A 20,241-nucleotide genomic window follows, 5' to 3' on the forward strand; every position below is an offset into this window, starting at 1 on the left:
TCGTCAACTTCCTTGTGCTATTTGGTCTGTTACCCCCCCCCCTTGATTATGCTAGTTAGTTTCTAATTACAGAAATCCCTTACAAACATGACAGAGGAAATGAATTCTTAAGCAAGACTTTCTAAGATGAGATTCTTCCAGATATCAGCTATATGGTGAGTTAGCTAAAAATAGTGAAGACGGTGATTTAGAAGTTGGTTGGCAGTCATCTTTGTCTTTGAGAAACAAAAGAAGGTGTGTGTGTGCGTGCGTGTGCATGCACGTGCCTAAATAGGTACACAGATGTATACATGTTCTGTGCAGGTCTTCCTCTGTATCTTCTCAGGTAAATTGATCGGTCTTTTTGGTCCTTGGGTGGCTTTTCTTATGTCATAAAGAAATTTTATAAATACATTTTATAAATATTTTACAGTTAAAAAACTGTATAAGGGGCAGTAATACTGAAGGCACCCAGAATAGTGACAGCTTTGGTAGGACCAACATGAAGAGCAGTTGCCTTCATACGGAAATACATGTATAGGGAAGGAAACAGAGCAGGGCATATTTAGTTCTAAAGAGAGGAACTACATTAGATTATTCATAAAGTTACGAGCTCTCTCTGATTATTCTCATCTGTTATTAAAACAAATTAAGCAGAAATTTTAGAGTTCTTTGTGTACTTGACTCTTGAACCATAGATTTGTTTTTATTTCAAGTAGGACTTTCTGTGTCTGTTTTTAAGGCTTGCCCTTTGGAGAAGATTCCTGCCAGCCATATCATGTTTTAGCCCTGATGACTTCTCCAGGGCACTGGGCCTCCTAAGAGTGTGTTAAAGCCCTTTCCATAGTGGGGGTGGTACACAGTGACAGCTGTACTTAGGCATTTATAGTGAAGAATGTATTAACCTATGTGGCCATGAAAATAAAAGTTCCTGTAATAAGGTGTTCTCGTTTGGTATCATGGATTTCTTCACCTGAAAAATGTCTGTGTTGGTGGCAGGGTGTCCTTTTATGGGGAGTGGGTCTAGATTTGCAGAAAGGATCTTTGACTGCAGAGTCTGAAAACTTTGAAGCTGGCCTTTTATGGTCCACAAATGGGATGAGAAAGGACTGTTTTGAGCATAGGAATCATGTTTGTACTGTCTGTGTTTCTCACATTGCCTAGCACAGTGCTTTGCATGTCATGGGTGTTCAGTGAACATGGGATTTATTTTAAAGTTTTGCTATTTTTAATAACTGGGAGAAATTGTTGCATTGTACCAATCTGTTACTCCAAGGAGTAGCCCTTATTTCTCTAATTCCTAATTCAAGATGGCAATTAAAAAATGGCTCTTTAAAAAATACACTAAGAATATTTTTAGCTGGTCTTAGCATTTTACCCAACAAACAGATTTTTCCTGATACAACTTAGGACACACTTAAAATTATTTGGTCCTTCAGTCTTGAGGGGTGTGTGTGTGTGTGTGTGTGTGTGTGTGTGTGTAACACTCTTTGTGGTTAAATTTGAAGCTTACCTACACCTTTATATTTGCCAGGGGTATTTATTCATAGATGTGTACTGTACTGCTTAGTAAATAGGATTACTGTCTTCACCTAATATTAATTTGTGTTAAGTTTGTGGGAACAGAAAGTTCTTTATGGATTGGGAAAAATGATACTTGTTTTATCTCTCTACCCCCAACTGGTTTGTAATGTTTTATTTTAGCATATTTTTTGTTCTAACTCATCTGGTTCAAGTTTTACCGTATTAATACTTAATGAGTGTAAGGAAGACTTGGCTTTGAGAGGTTCTGAAATCAAAATGTTGCTAACTGTAACTTACATTGAAAATGGTTTTAATTGCTCTGAATTGTTTCATACCTAAACAGCAATATGGAAGGCTCAGCATCTGTTTTGATTCAGCTTAAAAAATGCAGTTGTAAAGGGCAAGAGAGCCCAAAGCCAGCAGGAAGCACATCCCCGTCTCCTTGGTTTCTGCAGAGTCAGGACCAGACAGGAGTTTAGTGTCTTCTGTAAAGTCTAGTTTCTCATACTAGGATTACTGATCTCTTTGATCCAATTAATATATTTTAATGATTCCTCTAAGCCTCGAGCATGGAGCCAGCGCTGATGTGAAGGTAAGTACCTAAATAGGTAGTTCTAGTTCTGGAAAGAAATTAAAGGGAGAGGAATACATCAGTTTTCCTTAATATTTAGGACATTTAAATATGTTGTCCCAGGGTCCAGAAATCCTAGAGAAACACTTAAAAGGGTTTAGAGTGAATGCAACAGGTTTATGCTTTTGGAAGAAAAATAGAAATAAACTCTTTTCTATCTTGCTGCTTGTTCTAGGGGTTGTAGAAGGTGACTTAGCTGCTATAGAAGCGTACAAGTCCTCAGGCGGGGACATCGCACGTCAGCTCACTGCAGACGAAGTGCGCCTCCTGAACCGCCCTTCTGCTTTTGATGTTGGCTATACTCTCGTACATCTGGCTATACGTTTCCAGAGGCAGGATATGCTAGCGATTCTGCTTACAGAGGTGAGTATGGCATTTTGGTTAAACGTTTTATATGAAGGAAGTGTGTTCATTAGTTTTCATTTTTGATGTAGTGTTTTTCTAAACTGTTCTTAAATGTTTTAGATTTCTTTTACTCCCTTTGTAAATTCACACTAAACTTGGACTTCACCAGTATATAATTCCTAAGGGTATTAGGCTTTTAAAATAGAACATTTTGCCACAAGATTTGAATCATCAGTTTGATTAAAAAAAAACACTAGGATGTATCTTTCATTCATTCATTTAACTAATATTTATTGAGTACCTACTGTGTGCTAGGTATGGTGCTAAAAAGGGATATAATTGTGAAGACATTGGCTCTTCCTTCAGTGCGTATCCAGAAAAGTAGAGAAGTAAACAGGTAATTCTGTACAGAGTGTGTTCTCATTGATGTAAATGCCAGGTGCTGTGGGAGTACTTGAGAAAGTGTTTTGGGGTATCTTACCTTCTTACCTAGAGCAGGTAACATTGTAGTGGAGATCCGAAGGAGAAGTAGGAGTTAGCCTCATAAGTGGGTGGAGCAGAGAGGGAAGTTGAGGAAACCATTTATTCAGAGGCCCTGGTGGTGGTGTTTGTGGTGAGGTTGGGCACTTGCAGGTACTCAGCATGCCTGTGATGGTGATTGGGAACTGGGAAGGGAAGCATTGTGAAGGATGATGTAGGCCAGGGAATTGGAAGATTGTTCCTAGGGCAGTGAACAGGCTGTGCAGTGTTAGGGAGAGGGTCAGGGGAGTAGCCAGATCAGATCAGAGTGTTTTGGCCTCTGTGGATGGGAGAGGGCGGAGCCTCGGGAGGGTAGCACGGCGTGATGCTGGTGCTGCTGGCAAGTACGCTGCTGGTACAGAGTGGCAGTGGCAGTATGAGAGGTGGGCCGGTTTGAGAGAGCTGGAGGGGCAGAGTCAAGATTGAATGGATCGATGGATGTGGGGAGTCAGGGGGAGAGAGGGGTCTAGTTGGTTCTGAGCTCTTGGGCTTAGATAACTCCGTAGATGTCACAAAGGATTGCAGATGAACAATTCAGGATGCGACCATATTATCCAGGTAATTCTTTTAATGATAAGAGAAATAGAGTAAGAGTGCAGAGAGTCAGATCAGTTGTAGATTCAGATTTTGTCACTGTACGTCTTCTGTGGTATGCATATGCATATTTGCATATTCAAATTGGCCAATATTGGGAACCATTATGTACAAAGCACTGGGAGGGATTAAGGAATATGAAGATTACCTGAAACCATGATTGAAATGGCTAGCCATTGTTCAGTTTGCTAAGAGTCCAGTGACGCCAGAGGCACCAGAAAGAGGAAGGGAAGGGCTTGAGCGATAGTCATGGTGAAAACAAGGGGCAGCCTTACTATGGATAGAAAAAGGGACTGTTCAAAAAGCAGCCATGTGCTAAGAAGGCCCAGAGTTCTGGAACAGGGGATGGAACAGTTAGCAGTAGCTTCTGTAGTATTTGAGGTCTGGCTATATTTGCATTGTGTATTGGCAGGGCCAGCGTGTGGAGCTGTAGTTGCTGGTGGTGGCAGGAGGCAGGATAGAGAGGGCAGCTGTGAATCAAGGCTCAAGTCCTTTGGGGGGTTCCTGGACTCCCCTCAGCCTGGTGGAGGGCTGTGAGAAAGTTGGAGGGACTAAGTCACTGACCTCCTAAGGGCATCTGGGGACTAACAGTGGGAAGGCAAAAGAACCCCAGGGTACTATTTACGGCCTAACAGATCACCTCCATTTAGCAGCTTTAGGCAACAGTTGTTATCTTCACACAGTTTCTGAGTGTAGGGAATCTAGGAGCTGCTCTGCTGAATGGTTTTGGCTCAAGTCTCATGAGCTTACAGTCAAATTTTCAGAGCTGCAGTTGTCAAAAGGCTTGACTGGGGTGAGAGGATCTGGTTCCAAGCACACTCGCATGACTGGTGGCGGGAGTCTTCAAATCCTGGTCACGTGGGCCCCTCCAGAGGGCAGGTTTCACCAGAACAAGTGATCAGAGAGAGAGGGCATGCTAGAGTGATCCACGTGGAAGCTTCAGGGTCTTCTAGATGGAACCTAATTTAGGAAGTGACATACCGTCATTTTTGCCATATTCTCTGGAACACATAGACCAATCGTGGTGCACTGTGGGAGAGGTGAGAGCGGGGTGGATTTCCAGGGAAAGAACCAAATTGGGTGTGGAATGTCATCTCAGTGGAGTGGGCACTCCAGAGGACAGAATTGAAGGGGCCGGTAGGGAGATTGGACTAAATAAGTAAGGGATGTGCCTGCAGAGAGAGCACAGAGCTAAGTATTTTTGGGATGAGACTAGGAGAACATTATATTTTGGGGGATATGTATCTGGGGCAGGGTTGGTTTTTTTTTTTTTTTTTTTAAATATTTTATTTATTTATTTGACAGAGAGACACAGCGAGAGAGGGAACACAAACAGGGGGAGTGCGAGAGGGAGAAGCAGGTTTCCCGCGGAGCAGGGAGGGAGCTCAATGCGGGGCTCGATCCCAGGACCCTGAGATCATGACCTGAGCTGAAGGCAGACGCTTAACGACTGAGCCACCCAGGCGCCCCTGGGGCAGGGGTTTTAATTGGATTTTAGGTCATGGACTCTGTTGGTAGTCTGGTGGAACCTATGAACTCCTTTTCATAATACTGTTTTTTAAATGCCTAAAATAAAAGTAAGATTGCAATGGAAATCAATTATATTGAAATGATAGTTTTTTCAGAATATTAGATTTGTGATACATAAGAGAATGCATTTTAAATATAGACAGGAGAGGGGCACCTGGGTGTCTCAGTTGGTTAAACGACTGCCTTCGGCTCAGGTCATGATCCCAGGACCCTGGGATGGAGCCCTGCATCAGGCTCCTTGCTCATTGGGGAGCCTGCTTCTCCCTCTGTCTCTACCTGCTACTCCGCCTACTTGTGCTCTCTCTGTCAAATAAAAAAATATCTTAAAAAAAAAGGAAACTATTAAAAAAAATATAGACAGGAGGTCAGTGAAAATGAAGTATTTAAATTTTTTTAAAAGATTTTATTCATTTGAGACAGAGAGCGTGGGTAGGGGGAGAGGCAGGAAACCGACTCCCTGCTGAGCTGGGACCCAGATATCATGACCTGAGCCGAAGGCAGACGCTTAACCATCTGAGCCACCCAGGCACCCCTGAAGGATTCAAATTTAATGAAAATTCCCATTCAGGTTCACAGGTCCTTCCGAAGTTAACGTGCCCTAAGTTAAGAATTACTGGCCTAAGGAGAGGGTTGAGAGTCATAAGGTTGAAGCGGCTAGAGGTAAAGGGTGGGGAAGGTTGTCCAGGTTTGTGGCTTTGGTCTGTAGTGACAACAGAGAACAGAGCTGACTGGTTCACTCAGGGTTCACACCAGACTCATTTCCTCTCCAGCAGATACCTTTGATTTCAGAATTCTTCGTATACAGCTGTCTTGAGCTCCACAAAAGGAATACAACTTAAATATAATATCTTTGCATCAATATTTGCTATCCCTCATTAAAGAGAAAAGGAAAGTTTCTAGCCATGCCCTTGCTTAGAAGTTCTCTGTTGTAGCGTTCACTAACTACATCACTGCTCACATTTATTCCTTTCAGGCTGGCTATACTTTGAAGGTTCATTGTCTATTCTACACTTGGAGAAGCCAATTGCTTTTTTAAATATTCAGAGTTGTAACAAAGGGGGAGGGATTTGAGGTCAGTGGAAACTAACCCTTTAAAAACATCATGCTTTCTTTATTCCACGTCAGGGTACTCGAAGTATTCTTAACCCAGCAGAAGAGTGTTTGTACTTTCCTCTTTCTCCGTGAGCTGGAATTTCCTGTTTTTTAAGAATGCTTTTATTGTGGGCATGATGCTTAGTCTTACTTAGGTGGTTTTCTCTGTCCTCCCTCCCTGTCCTAGGATGAACCTTTGTTTACAACACCATTTTACATAAGTTTTTATCTAAATCTTTATATATTTCCTTGGGATAAATTCCTAAGAAGTGAATTTCCAGAGTCAGAAGGTAAAGCATTTTTATGGCTATTTTCATGGAAAGTTGTACTGAAACATGTTTCCATTGGTGAGGAAATAATCCCTAATCTGTTTTAAAATTAAACAACACCCTGAGTTACTGGGAAGGTTTGGTAATTTCTCTTAAATACTGTTGTTTTCTGCTTTTGTTAATGATAAATGAGATGCAGAGGAAAGTTTCTTTTGTGTTTAAGGTGTCTCAACAAGCAGCAAAGTGTATTCCAGCAATGGTGTGTCCTGAACTGACAGAGCAGATCCGGCGAGAGATAGCCGCCTCTCTTCATCAGAGAAAGGGGGATTTTGCTTGCTATTTTCTAACTGACCTTGTTACATTTACATTGCCAGCAGGTAACTCCAAATTTCAATGTGAAAAGAAATGTTCCCTTTATTATAATTCTTTTTTTTTTTAATGTGTGAGTGAAACTGTTTCTGTTAGAAAGAAGATAACTTAGCTACTGTGTGTGCATTTTAAATAATTTGACTACCCTCTTGATCCTGGAAGTGATCAGTACAGGGTTCCTCATAAATTTATGCTTTGGATCTGGTAGGAAGATAGCAGCTGATAATAACTGACTTCTATGTGGGCCTTAGATGTTTTAAAAAATGTCTACCCATTTATTTTTCTCTACAGGTTTAGTTTATGATATCGGTATACTTTTTCTTTCCTTTTTCATACCTGTTTTAAAATTATGTGGCTTTGGTTATTGGTATATTAGCAGATAGGATTAGAACGCTGGCTTTTGATGGGTGGAATCAGATTATTTGAATCAAAAGACACTGGCGTTTTTTTGCAAGTGTCATTATGTTCTTCACTCATTATATTAATTTCTACTATGTTTGTGAAGCAGCTTTTCATTTTTCAATTCAGTGACAATCAGAAATGTCTTCCAGGATGCTTTTTGTCATTCGGCACCAAATAAACGCACCAAACATCAGAAGTTTCTAAAATAAAGCTTCCATCTTGGCTCTAAGTGTCTTGAACTTTTATATTGACATGAACAGGGGAATTTACAAATGTTAGGGAGATAATAACTAAGCCTTTTTTTTTTTTTTTTAAAGATTTAATTTATTTTAGAGAGAGAGTGAGTGAGCACGAGCGGGGTTGGGGAGCAGAGGGAGAGGGCCAGGCAGACTCCACGCTGAGCACTGAGCCCATCGTGGGGCTTGATTTCACAACCCTGAGATCATGACCTGAGCCAAAATCAAGAGTTGGACGCTTAACCAACTGAGCCAGCCAGGCACCCCAATAACTAAGCATTTTAAAATCAGACACAAGCTTTGCGCAGTGGCAGTGTCGTAGCCAATGAGGTTTATCTGAGGCGCGATTATTGCTAATTAAAATCAGACACAGTTCTGGGGCGCCTGGGTGGCTCAGTCGTCAAGTGTCTGCCTTCGGCTCAGGTCATGATCCCAGGGTCCTGGGATCGAGCCCCGCATCGGGCTCCCTGCTCAGCAGAGAGCCTGCTTCTTCCTCTCACTCTCCTCCTGTGCTCTCTCTCTCTCAAATAAATGAAATCTTAAAAAAAAAAAAAAGACAAAGTTCACTTGGAATGCACTCTCTGTATACTTAAGCTTACTCTGGTGATGTTTAGATTTTTATTTTGACTTGAAAATAGCCTCATTTTTTTTTTTTTTTAATTTTAAGGGTAATACTTTTTACTGTAGACTGCTCCATTGGTAAATTGAATAAAGCATGGAGAATTTGAGGAAGATGACAAATACAGGGGTCTGTGGGCCAATAATTAATGGTTCATTAACTTTTTTTTTTTTTTTAAAGATTTTATTTTATTTATTTGACAGAGAGAGAGACAGCTAGAGAGGGAACACAAGCAGGGGGAGTGGGAGAGGGAGAAGCAGGCTCCTGGCCGAGCAGGGAGCCCGATGTGGGGCTCGATCCCAGGACCCTGGGATCATGACCTGAGCGGAAGGCAGACGCTTAACGACTGAGCCACCCAGGCGCCCCTGGTTCATTAACTTTTATAAGAAGATTCTAAAGTCTGAAAACAATAGGCCTGAGCAGAGGTTGAGAGTGGGGGGAGACAAGGGCAGATAAATATTTGGATGTTGTTACTGTTTCATCAACTTGAATTTCAGATAGCCCTATTTTTTTTTCCTTTTCTGTTTTACTGAGGGATAACTGTCCTATAAAATTGTCAAGTATTTCAAGTATCCATTGTGATTTCATATATGCATATATTGTGAAAGGGTTACCCCCCGTCTTAACACACCCATCGTCGCACATGTTTGGTTTATTTATCTGTTTTGGTGAGAACATGTAAGTTCTCTTCTCCTAGCAAATTTCAATGATATAATACAGTGTTATAAAATACAGTTACCATGGTTTTACATTAGGTGTTCAGCCTTATTCATTTTATAGCGTGGAAGTTTTTGTACCCTTTTACCAATCTCTCTTTTCCTCACTTCCCTCAGCCCCTGGCAACCTCTTTTCTACCCTGTTTTTATGAGTCTGACTTTTTTTAAGAGTCCACATGGAAGTGGTACAATGCAGTATTTGATTTGTCTTTCTCTGGCTAATTCCACTTAGCCTAATGCCCTCATTGCCCTTGTTGCAAATGGCAGGATTTCTTTCTTTCACTTGGCTGAATAACATTTCATTTTACACCCCCCCCCCCCAATCTTTATTCATTCATCCATTGTCTATATCTTGGCTACTGTGAGTAATGCTGCAACACACATGGGAGTTCAGTACCTCTTCATTATCCTATTTTCATTTCCTTTGGATATATACCCAGATGTGGGATTGCTGGATCATACTGCTAACTTTTTTTTTTTTTAATTTTTATTTATTTGACAGAGAGAGGGAACACAAGCAGGGGGAGTGTGAGAGGGAGAAGCAGGCTTCCCGCCGAGCAGAGAGCCCGATGTGGGGCTCGATCCCAGGACCCTGGGATCATGACCTGAGCCGAAGGCAGACGCTTAACGACTGAGCCACCCAGGCGCCCCATACTTCTAACTTTTTGAGGAACCTCCATACTGTTTTCCATGGTGGCTGCACCAATTTACATTCCATTAACTGTGCGCAAGGGTTCCCTTTCTCCACATCCTCACGAACATTATTCTCTCTTATCTTTTTGATAATAGTTGTATGTAATTATTGGTCCAGATATTCTTACTATTTTTTAGATAACAGTTTTGCTAATGAAGTATAGAAAGGAAATCTTTTATGTTACATTTATACACACACACATTATACACGCATTTTTTTTTTTTTATGAGAAACCAGTTGACAGCCTTAGCCTTCACTGGCAAGGGAGTTATTTTTTTTATTTTTTTATTTTATTTATTTATTTATTTATTATTTATTTATTTATTTGAGAGAGAGAGAGAATGAGAAAGAGAGAGCACATGAGAGGGGGGAGGGTCAGAGGGAGAAGCAGGCTCCCTGCCGAGCAGGGAGCCCGATGCGGGACTCGATCCAGGGACTTCAGGATCATGACCTGAGCCGAAGGCAGTCGCTTAACCAACTGAGCCACCCAGGCGCCCGGGAGTTTTTTTTGTGTGTGTGTTTTTTTTTTTTTTTTTAAGATTTTATTTATTAGAGTGCGAGTGAGAGAGCACCTCGGCAAGGAAATTATTTTAGGGGAAATCACTATTAGATGCTCGTATCAAATTTATTAAGATATGAGACATAAGAAAATCTTTTAAGTCTGTTTTTTGCTTTGTAGATATTGAAGACTTGCCTCCAACAGTCCAAGAAAAATTATTTGATGAGGTGCTTGATAGAGATGTTCAGAAAGGTAAGTGTGGAATTAATGAGTGTGATTTAGTTCAATTTCCATAAACGCTTTGCTTTGTAAGGCTTGGAGCAGTTCAGTGTATGGTTGACTTGTTTTATTTTTACTTTAATTGAAAATGTAAAGTCCTTAAGAGCAGTGTCACATTGTGCTGTTAAAAATGTTCATTCTGTTAATTACATCTCGATAAAGCTGGAAAAAAAAATTTAAGAATGCTCATTCACGGCTCTTAACTGTGATGGAATAAAGGTATAAAAGTTTTTAAGCCTTAGTTTTCTACTTCCTATTCAAAATGGGTATATTTCCATGTTAAGCATTCTTCGCAAATAGTAAAGAATTTAAAAGTTGAGCAAATTATTCTAGAGCCACAGATGTTTCAACTACTCAGAAGGTTTGTATTTCAGTTGATCAGATTTATTTAGGTGTTTAATAGTAAATGACACATAAACTTACCAATATCTAGAGAATGGGTTCTTTCCTCCAATGAATAGTCCTAAATTGCATGGAAATGAACATGTTACTTAAATTCCTTATGTAGAGTTAGAAGAAGAATCTCCAATTATAAACTGGTCTTTGGAATTGGCTACACGTTTGGACAGTCGACTTTATGCGCTTTGGAACAGGACTGCAGGAGACTGCTTGCTTGATTCAGTGCTACAAGCTACCTGGGGCATTTATGACAAGGACTCGGTGCTTCGGAAAGCCCTGCATGACAGCCTGCATGACTGTTCACATTGGTGAGCCGGCATCCTTCCGTGTGTAAAACCAGGCGTGCTCTCGCTGAATCATTTCCTTACAGTGTTAGGATACTTTTTGCCGTTACATTTTCTGTGGAAGCTAGGGGGAAAGCTTTGGTTTTGCACATTGAGACACTTTGAACATTTTGACGGCTTTTAGACCTTTTTGCTGAGCTTATTAAATAGAAACATTTGAAGTTAAATATTGATAAGGTCTTTGCTCATATTTTTAAGTGTTATCATTCCATATTTTTGTTGAAATTTAAAAGATTATGTTGGCATTGTATTACAAGATTTTTTTTTTCTTCCTGAGGCACATAGTCTTCAGACCACATTTTATTTTGCAAATTTTGAAATCCACAGTAAAGTTAAAAAAATATATCAGTGCAACAGACTCTAGTGTTTTCTTCATTAGATGTCCAGTTGTTGACCTTTACCCACATATGCTTCATCTCTACATATATAAGCACCTCCCTTTGCCAGTTGGTTTAAGTCATCATAATGCTTTTTCCCCCGTCAGTGTCTCACTGTGCATCTTGAAGAACAAGGATATTCTCTTACCCAGCCAAGTCCTCATTACCAAATCTAAGAAAATCAGCAAGGACTCTGTTATCCAATATACGGTCCACATTATATCTTCCACTTATCTCAGAAATGTCCTTTCTGTAGACAGGGTTCCCTGCTATCTGAAAGAGCATTCCTGGGAAAGCTTTTGTCAGTTGAACTGGCATAAATAAAGCAAAGATGCAGTTACCATCTTGTAGAAGTGAAAATCCTCTTCAGATTTCTTTTTGGCTAGCAAAAACAGGCGCTAATATAGGTCTTTCGTAAAGGTGAAGGGGTACAAAGCAAACTTTCAGATAGTGGGGAATCCTGTATATATATATACAATACTTGGGTGGATGCCGGGTAAAAAATATTACCCGGCATCCACCCAAGTATGTGACTGGTCTTGACCTATGGTAGTTTCTTGGTTCTGTATATACATCTCAGTTATCATAAATGAGAAAAATTGAGGCTGTAAAAGAAGCTAAATTAATTAAAATGCGTTTTTCCCCCCTCTTAACACCTAATTGAATGCTCACACAATAATGATAATGGCCTTACTCTGGAAAACTTTACTACCCTAGTTCCTCTGTGTAATTTTTGAGCACTTACTAGTTGTGAATTTTGTTGTCAGTATTTAGGGATTATGTGAAGTCCATTAGAATATAAACTCCATGAGAACAGAGATTTTGTTGTGTTTCATTGTGGAAGATCTAGTGCCTCCAGTAGCCTGACACATAGTAAGTACATAGTAAACATTATTCAATGAAAGTACTCTCTAGAATTTGAAAATGAAAGCAATTTAATCACTTTTTTGAGAGCTAAATTATAGATAAAAGCATAATGCAAGAGAGGAAGAATTTGAGGTCACCTGAAAAAAATTAAAAAGCTCTCTGGCTGGCAGGCCTGGCTGGTGACCTGATTGGATGTATAATATGTACAGGCATACCTCAGAGATACTGTGGGTTCAGGTCCAGACAACTGCAGTAAAGTGAGTATCGTAATAAAGTGAGCCAAAGGAAACTTTGGTTTCCTAGTGCATAGAAAAGTTCAGTCTGTAGTCAAGTGTGCAATAGCATTAGGTCTTAAAAACTACACATACCTTAATTTTAAAAATATGTCATTGCTAAGAGACCCTAACCATCATCTGAGCTTTCAGCGAGTCGTGATCTTTTTGCTGGTGGAGGGTCTTGTCTCAAAGTTGATGGCTGCTGACTGATCAGGGTGATGGTGGCTGTTTCTTAAGATGACAGCGAAGTTTGCTGCATCGATTGACTCTTCCCAAATGATTTCTCTGTAGCATGGGATGCTGTTTGATGGCATTTTACCCACAGTTAGAATTCCTTTCAACATTGGAGTCCGTCCTCTCAACCCCTGCTGCTGCTTTATCAGCTAAGTTATGCGATAGTCTCAATCCTTTGTTGTCATCTCAGCAGTCTTCACAGCATCTCCACCGGGATTAGATTCCATTGCAAAAAACCACTCTGCTCGTCCATCCCAAGCAGGTCCTCATCTGTTCAAGTTGTGTGTGAGCTCGCAGCGCTTCAGTCCCATCTCCACGCTCCGCTTCTCATCCTAGCGCTCTTGTTCCCAGCATGGCTGTAGTGACTTCCTCCACTCAGGTCTTGAACCCCTCCAAGTCATCCACGAGGGTTGGAATCAACTTACTTCTAAACCTCTGTTGTTGATATTTTGACCTCTTTCCGTGAATTAGGAATGTTCTTAGTTGCATCCAGAATGGTGAATCCTTTCCAGAAGTTTTTCAGTTTCCTTTGCCCAGATCCGTCTGAGGAATCACTGTATATGGCACCTATAGGCTTACTTGGAATAATGGCTTGAAGGTTGAAATTACTCCTTGATCATGGGCTGCAGAATGGATGTTGTGTTAGCAGGCATGAAAACAGTCTGGTTGTCCATCTCCATCAGAGCTCTTGGGTGATCAGGTGTGTTGTCGGTGAGCAGTCATAATTTGAAAGGAGTTTTTTACCTGAGGGGTAGGCATCAGATGTTTAAAAATATTTAGTAAATTATACTGAAAATGGATGTGCGGTCATCCAGGCTTTGTGGTTCTTTTATAGAGCAGAGTATATTTAGCTCAATTTTTAAGGGTCCTAGGATTTTCTGAATCGTCAGTGAGTATTGGCTTCAATTTAAAGTCACCAGCTGCATGATGAGCCCCTCACAAGAGAGTCAGCCTGTCCTTGGAAGCCAGGCAGTGACTTCTCCCCTCTGGCTGTGGACAGTCCCAGATGGCATCATCTTCCAAGAGAAGACTGTTTCATCTACATTGAAAATTTGTTGTAAATTTGGTGTAGCTTCCTGCATTCATGATCTTCGCTAGATCTTCTGGAAAACTTGTCACAGCTTTTGTATCACTTGCCGATTCACCTTGCACTTTGATGTCTGGAGACAGCTGCTTTCCTTAAACCTCATAAGCCAACCTCTGCTAGCTTCAGGCTTCTCTTTGATAGTTTCCTCATCTTTCTGGGCCTTCATAGAATTGAAGAGAATTAGGGCCTTGCTCTGGAAGTGGTTTTGATACTCTTGTGAACACATGGGCTATTTCTAGTCAGTTATTTATACAATGACCAAATAGTGAATACTATACAGTAATGTAGAAATGTATTGTCTTTGTATCCAGCATCTCAGATGATTTTGAGTGTTTTTTTGGGTTTTGAACTTGTAAACCAATAGTAGACAATTGAAATTGTTCTCATCACTAGTGTTTAAAGTTTTGATGAAAACTTGATGGGTGGTGAATGAAATTTTATGTGAGAATGTGTTAAATGATGTCTGTTAGCAGAAGGTAGGCATTTTTAATTTGAAGATATAGTGCAAAGTGGGTAAAATTAATAAAATTGCTGATCTCTTTACGTGAATTGCTTAAAGACTACATTAAATAAATGGAACATTTATAGAAGGCTTATTTTTTACTGTCTTGCTTTTTCAGGTTTTATACACGTTGGAAAGATTGGGAATCATGGTATTCTCAGAGCTTTGGTTTACATTTTTCCTTGAGAGAAGAACAGTGGCAAGAAGACTGGGCATTTATACTCTCTCTTGCTAGTCAGGTAAGAATGCTTCGAGGCATGTTGCTTCTGTGAGAAAAGTAGGCTACATGCTCGAAATCCTGGATTTACGTGCGTAAGCTATGTTAGAGGCATTGTATACACGAAAGAGTGCTTGATTTGGCATTGGGTGACTTCGGTTCTGGCCGTGACTGCTGTCTGTCAGCTCTTTGACCAGAGGTGAGTCCACGCTGCAGGACAGAGGCAGTAACGTGTTTCTTACACTAAGTGACTAGAAACGATCAGAATGAAAGTCGTACTGTGATGATTCCAGGCGCTTCTATACTTTTTTCATATTGCTCTTCATTTATATTGTCCTCTTAGGAAGGTGGCTTTATGCCTGTTATATCTACCTCCTGGTTAGCTCCTGTTCTGTGTCTGAGAGGGCACTGAACCGAGATCACTGAGCTGGTGGCGGGCACTCTTGTGTGGCGCTCCGCTGTCAGGCCCGGAGGGTGAAGCGGTGATCTGCGCGAGGCTCTCTCTCCATGTGACGTGTGCCAGGGGGAAGGTGCCATGGCCAACAGGTGGAAGGATTTCTTTAAAATTAACCTGGGAATTAACTTTTAGAAAAATGAATCACGTAGAGTGGTGCCTCTTAGACTCTAGCTTTCATACTAGTTTTATACTGTGAAGCACATTCAGTATGCTGAACGTTCAAATATACACACAACAAACCATTCCTTTTCTTTGCAGAAAGCACCATCATTTATTTGAACCCTGTGAATGTCACAGTGGCTGTTTTACATCTGTGACACGTACTTCCTGAAAATGGGGTGTCGGCATCCCTATAGACGGGTGGTAGACCTGTTCCGTATTCTTGCCATTTACTTTTGTATGAACTAACAGTTCATCTTTTTACTTGGGGAGGACCTCGTTGTTGGGTCGTACTCTCACAGGTGACTTAACAAGGAGGCCATGGAATGACTCCAGCATCCCTTGCTATCTGAATCTCTCGTTCCTGGGATCACTATTTAAGCAAATCCGCTGGGTTCTTGAGATCGGATAGTGAATGATACTTGTCTGCATAGACTTTGCAGATTTCTTTTATTATTTCATTGGATTTTGCTGTTTGAAGAATTTTACGCTTCTTTAGCTTGGCAATATTAATAGTAAAAAAGAAAAAAAAAGCCTTGGTCTAGTGTATTGAAGGGGAGCAACATTGTGTTTTGCACAGTAGTTTTCCAGGGCGGCAGTAAATGTTTTAAAGAGAAATTGCTTTCTTTATTTTATTCCGTACAGCCTGGAGCAAGTTTGGAACAGACACACATTTTTGTACTTGCACATATTCTTAGACGACCAATTATAGTTTATGGAGTAAAATATTATAAGAGTTTCCGGGGAGAAACTTTAGGATATACTCGGTTTCAAGGTAAGCCATTATTCAAGAGTATTTTAGGTCTCTTGTTCCTCACCAGGCAGCTTGCAGCCATATCGGGTAACCCCACGGGGATTTTCTTCCTCCCTCCAGGTGTTTATTTGCCTTTGTTGTGGGAACAGAGTTTTTGTTGGAAAAGTCCCATCGCTCTGGGCTATACAAGGGGCCACTTTTCTGCTTTGGTTGCCATGGAGAACGACGGCTACGGCAACCGGGGTGCTGGGGCTAACCTCCACACCGACGACGACGTCACCATCACCTTCCTGCCCCTGGTCGACAGTGAGAGGAAGTTGCTCCACGTGCACTTTCTTTCTGCTCAGGAGGTAAGTAAGAGGGGTAAGAGGTGCGGCGCTCTGGTGAACCACTGGAAATGGTCATGCTGCCCCAACCTGGCCCGGGATGCCTCGCCCCGCGGCCTTCTCCGCACCGCCAGCCCTGGCCCTCGGCTCTGCCAGCCTGTGACACGTACCTTTCCTGAGCTGCTCTGTGGTCGTGTGGTGCAGATGCTGCCATGACAGGAACTGAGGCGGCGGCGGGGGGGGGGGGGGGGGCTGCTGCCGAGGAGAAAAACTAGAAAGATGGGAGATGGGGGGCACGGGGCTCATGATTGCAATTGGGCCGTAACGGGAGGCGTCTGAGGTGATGACGCCTGAAACGAGCCCCTCAAGAGCAGGGAGTCTTGCAGAATATGGGGGAAGAGAGCTGTAGGGAGAGGGTACCTCAGGGCCCCAGTGTGGTTTGTGGGGAAAGGGGGTTGAGGGGCTCAGGGATGCCAAGGGGCTCGCCAACAGCCTTTTAAAGCCTTGGCTTTGACTCTGGGCAAACGGGGAAGCCCACGGCCCGTTTGTCCGGTAGAGGACCACCGGCTGCTCGGTGTGGGGCCTAGAGACTAGGTGCCTGGAGCAGTGGTGGGGGCCGGAGCGCCAGCTAGGAGACCGCTGTAGATGCAGGGGCGAGGGAGGTGTCGACCAGGCAGGGGTGGTGAGGCTGTGTAGAAAGAACACGCTCAGAAAACCCATATTCTTACAAAACTATTGCTCTTTTATTTAATGTACTAGTAGTTCTAAAACTTCTATAATCAGGACATTAGTAGAACATAATTTTTATAACTTCATTCTGTAAAGACTTTACTGAATAAACTTACCTTGTCATGTGTTTGAAGCTGAGACTTTGTTTTTCTAGTCTTTTCTTTGCCAAGATCAGTGTATTAGGTAACATTTGGTTTTTCCTGTTCTTTCAAACAAATTAACTCATTAGTAGGTGGTTTTTCCCCCTGTGAGATTTTCCTGTGAATTTTCCCATTGATGTTTTTATGTTTAAGTGTAGGAAACTGGGTTTTATCATAAAATTGATGAGAGACTGAAACCACGTGAAAAGTTTGTTGCTTTGACCTTTTCGTTAGTAATCCTGTCAGCTGTGTTTTCTTTAGACTTTTCCTAGCAGGTCTCTGATCTGTGGTATTCTTTCCCCTTTTCTTCACATTGCTCTAAAAGCTAGGTAATGAGGAACAGCAAGAGAAACTGCTCAGGGAGTGGCTGGACTGCTGTGTGACCGAAGGGGGTGTGCTGGTGGCCATGCAGAAAAGTTCTCGGCGGCGGAACCACCCCCTGGTCACGCAGATGGTAGAGAAATGGCTTGACCGCTACCGACAGATCCGGCCTTGTACGTCCCTGTCAGATGGAGAGGAAGATGAAGATGATGAAGATGAATGAAAAAAATCAAAGAGCAGAAGACCAGGGTATCAACTCTGTGGCGACCCCCAAGCTAGTGTGGTGCACGCTCCAAGCAGAGCGCAAGGCATGGAAGGAACCAGATCTGCCAGGATCTGCCCGGAAGGGCTTTTCTAATCCACACCCAATGGAGATGACGTATCTGCTGTGTGAGGAGACAGAGAACTTTGTTTGGACTACAGTTTGTAAAAAAAGAAAAAAAAACTAATTTTATTAAGACAGAACTTTTTTCCTTTCAAATTGTAAATCTGTCTATAAATGTAACGCATGTGGTTGTGTAAGAAGTTGTGTAATAGGACAAGTTGTACCAGCATCTTCATATTATTGAGAAGTTTTTTCCAGCACGGGCACCTCCAAAAGCACATGGCAGATGACTCTTTGTTCCTTTGAGATACTCTTTTTGAAGTAGAACCTGGCATTCTACTTCCATCTTAAAAGGCCCACTTTACGTTGAGTCTCATTAGAGCTCATTAGAGATTTGGAAACTTTTTGTACAAATTATCCACAGCAAAACATAAAAATAAAAACAAGCTTTTATTAATAATTTAGTTCCTGTCATGCCCAATAAAACGAAGTCAAATCTTTAAGGAACAAACTGCAAGGAAAGTAAGAATTGTTTGAGTGAACTTCATACATACGTCATTCCCTTGTTTTGGAAAGGGTTTTGGTTTCTATTATTTCGTCTTTTTTAAGCTTCTGAATGCCCCTTTTCAGTATTTAGGTATTTATTTGTTTGAAGAGCACCCTTAACATGAGGGTTCTTTTCCCAGAGTCCGGGCGGCAGTCTCTCTGTGAGTCGTCATTCCCGGGATGTAAGTTAGGGAAGAGCCTGGGGTACAGGCCCACTTGTAACTAAATGAATTGTGTGAAATTTGCGCACTTGATTCAATTGACAATGTTATACTCCCAAATTGCCATGCAGAGGGTCTTTGGATTCTTCCTTGTATCATCAACTCTGCTTTAAGCAAATCGTGTTAGAAAGGCATGCCTTTGCTTGGGCTCATTGGGAATCAGTTAAGTATAGAATAAAGATTTGAAAATGCAGTAAGGTGGAAATGCATTGTATAATGAATTTCTCAGAGTAGTCTGAGAATTTTTGCATGTTGGTTAATTGTGGCCATTCTTATTTAAAAGTTAAAACTTATAATCTTAGATAGAAATCTTTTTATAAAAAGTATTATTTGACCACTTCAGGTATATGTTCAATACTGGGTAAAAATTTCAGACCTATCTCAGGAACACATGAAAGACTTAGTGTCCTGATAAGCACTTTGTAGACTATTGATGTGGCAAGGAATTTGGAAAGCAGCCCCATACACACACACACACACACACACACTGTTCCTTCCCTTTGATGAAAAGGCTGTGAAAAACCTTTAAATATTTGCTTCTTGTTTTTTTCTGAGTTCTGTTTAGATGGTGTTTGAAATGTGCACAACCTCTAATTTGATGCTGGAATACTAAAAATAGAAAAACACCCATGAGATGTCATGTCTTTAGTTACTTCTCCCCTCTCGGAACAGTGCAGATTCCCAGGATGAGAGGATCACTTGTGCTGTATGCTAAAACTTGCAGGAAACTTTTGCAATTTGATTTCATATAAATGAGTTTTGGTGTAATAATGGTAAATGTTACTGTTCTAAGTGGCTAGGTTTCCCTACAAATTGACTCTCTGGTTGGCTTTCATTTTGGTCAGTAATTAAGTTTTTAGAAGGCTGTCGTTCTACTTAGCATAGCATCTCTATAAACTTTTCTCTATACATAGGAAGAATTCTTTAGTGGGCACAGATCCTATTCTAGTTGCTGTTAAGCAAAACTACCCTCTCAATTGAAGAAGCCAAAGAGAAACGTTTGAGAGAAGTGTCTAGTCACTATGGTCTACACTGCAGTCAATGCTGTCCAGAAATCATAGGCTCAGTACTTAGCCTGTGTGTGGTGGTCTGCTGAGTGTTGCTTCCCCTGAGGTGCCTCTTTATTTATTTATTTATGATCAGTGATCCTGACCACACCTAGTTTAACGGGTACAGCATTCTTCCCTGTGGGAAAGGTAGAGCATTGCATTTCCTAGGCTCCAGACAGGGATGGGGCTTTAAATGGTTTTCAGAGCAGATTGGCCACTAATGGCCAAAATGTTGAATCAATGCTATGTTAAGCTCTTGAACTATTAAACAGCCATAATTGTTGTCCCGAGATAGAGTACGCAGTCCTTTCTCAAAGATGAGGTCTTGGTTGACTCTGGACAGTAATTACCTTACCTGTATGGACTTAACTTTATGGTTCTTTTTTAGGGAGAATACAGTGTGGTGTTTTCTGTTCTAATTAAACAAAACCTAGGTGCACCATGGATTTGAACTGGCCTTTTTGTTTTTGACTCTAGGCTCACCGTGTCCCAGACTCCATCTGTGTTACGGGAACACTGCTTGCTTTAGGCAGTTGGGGAATCTCCTTTTTGCACATGTGTGGTCATGCCCTCATGGACATCCTGGTTACGTAACGAGGACGTTCAGCTCCCATT

At 41.4% G+C, this 20,241-nt stretch overlaps 1 protein-coding gene and 1 pseudogene across 5 annotated transcripts in view; both read left to right on the top strand.

Moving 5' to 3' along the window:
* The window catches only part of ZRANB1 (zinc finger RANBP2-type containing 1), a 63,631-nt gene extending 43,566 nt beyond the window's left edge, over positions 1-20,065 (top strand). For all 5 annotated transcript variants that reach the window (XM_064595421.1, XM_045879034.3, XM_064595424.1 and 2 more), the window contains 8 exons: positions 2,310-2,497; positions 6,707-6,860; positions 10,199-10,270; positions 10,806-11,004; positions 14,501-14,621; positions 15,861-15,990; positions 16,090-16,319; positions 17,490-20,065. In XM_064595421.1, the coding sequence (XP_064451491.1) occupies positions 2,310-2,497; positions 6,707-6,860; positions 10,199-10,270; positions 10,806-11,004; positions 14,501-14,621; positions 15,861-15,990; positions 16,090-16,319; positions 17,490-17,708 (1,313 nt within the window). In that variant the 3' untranslated portion in view covers positions 17,709-20,065. The remainder of the gene's footprint in view (positions 1-2,309; positions 2,498-6,706; positions 6,861-10,198; positions 10,271-10,805; positions 11,005-14,500; positions 14,622-15,860; positions 15,991-16,089; positions 16,320-17,489) is intronic.
* Positions 7,787-7,917, top strand: LOC123847157 (U4 spliceosomal RNA; annotated as a pseudogene).
* Positions 20,066-20,241: the final 176 nt, after the last annotated feature.

This window comes from Mirounga angustirostris, unplaced genomic scaffold (genome assembly GCF_029215605.1).
Source record: "Mirounga angustirostris isolate CCGP_5_RB_7025 unplaced genomic scaffold, mMirAng1.0.hap1 SCAF_6, whole genome shotgun sequence".
In the NCBI taxonomy this organism is placed as follows: Eukaryota; Metazoa; Chordata; class Mammalia; order Carnivora; family Phocidae; genus Mirounga; species Mirounga angustirostris.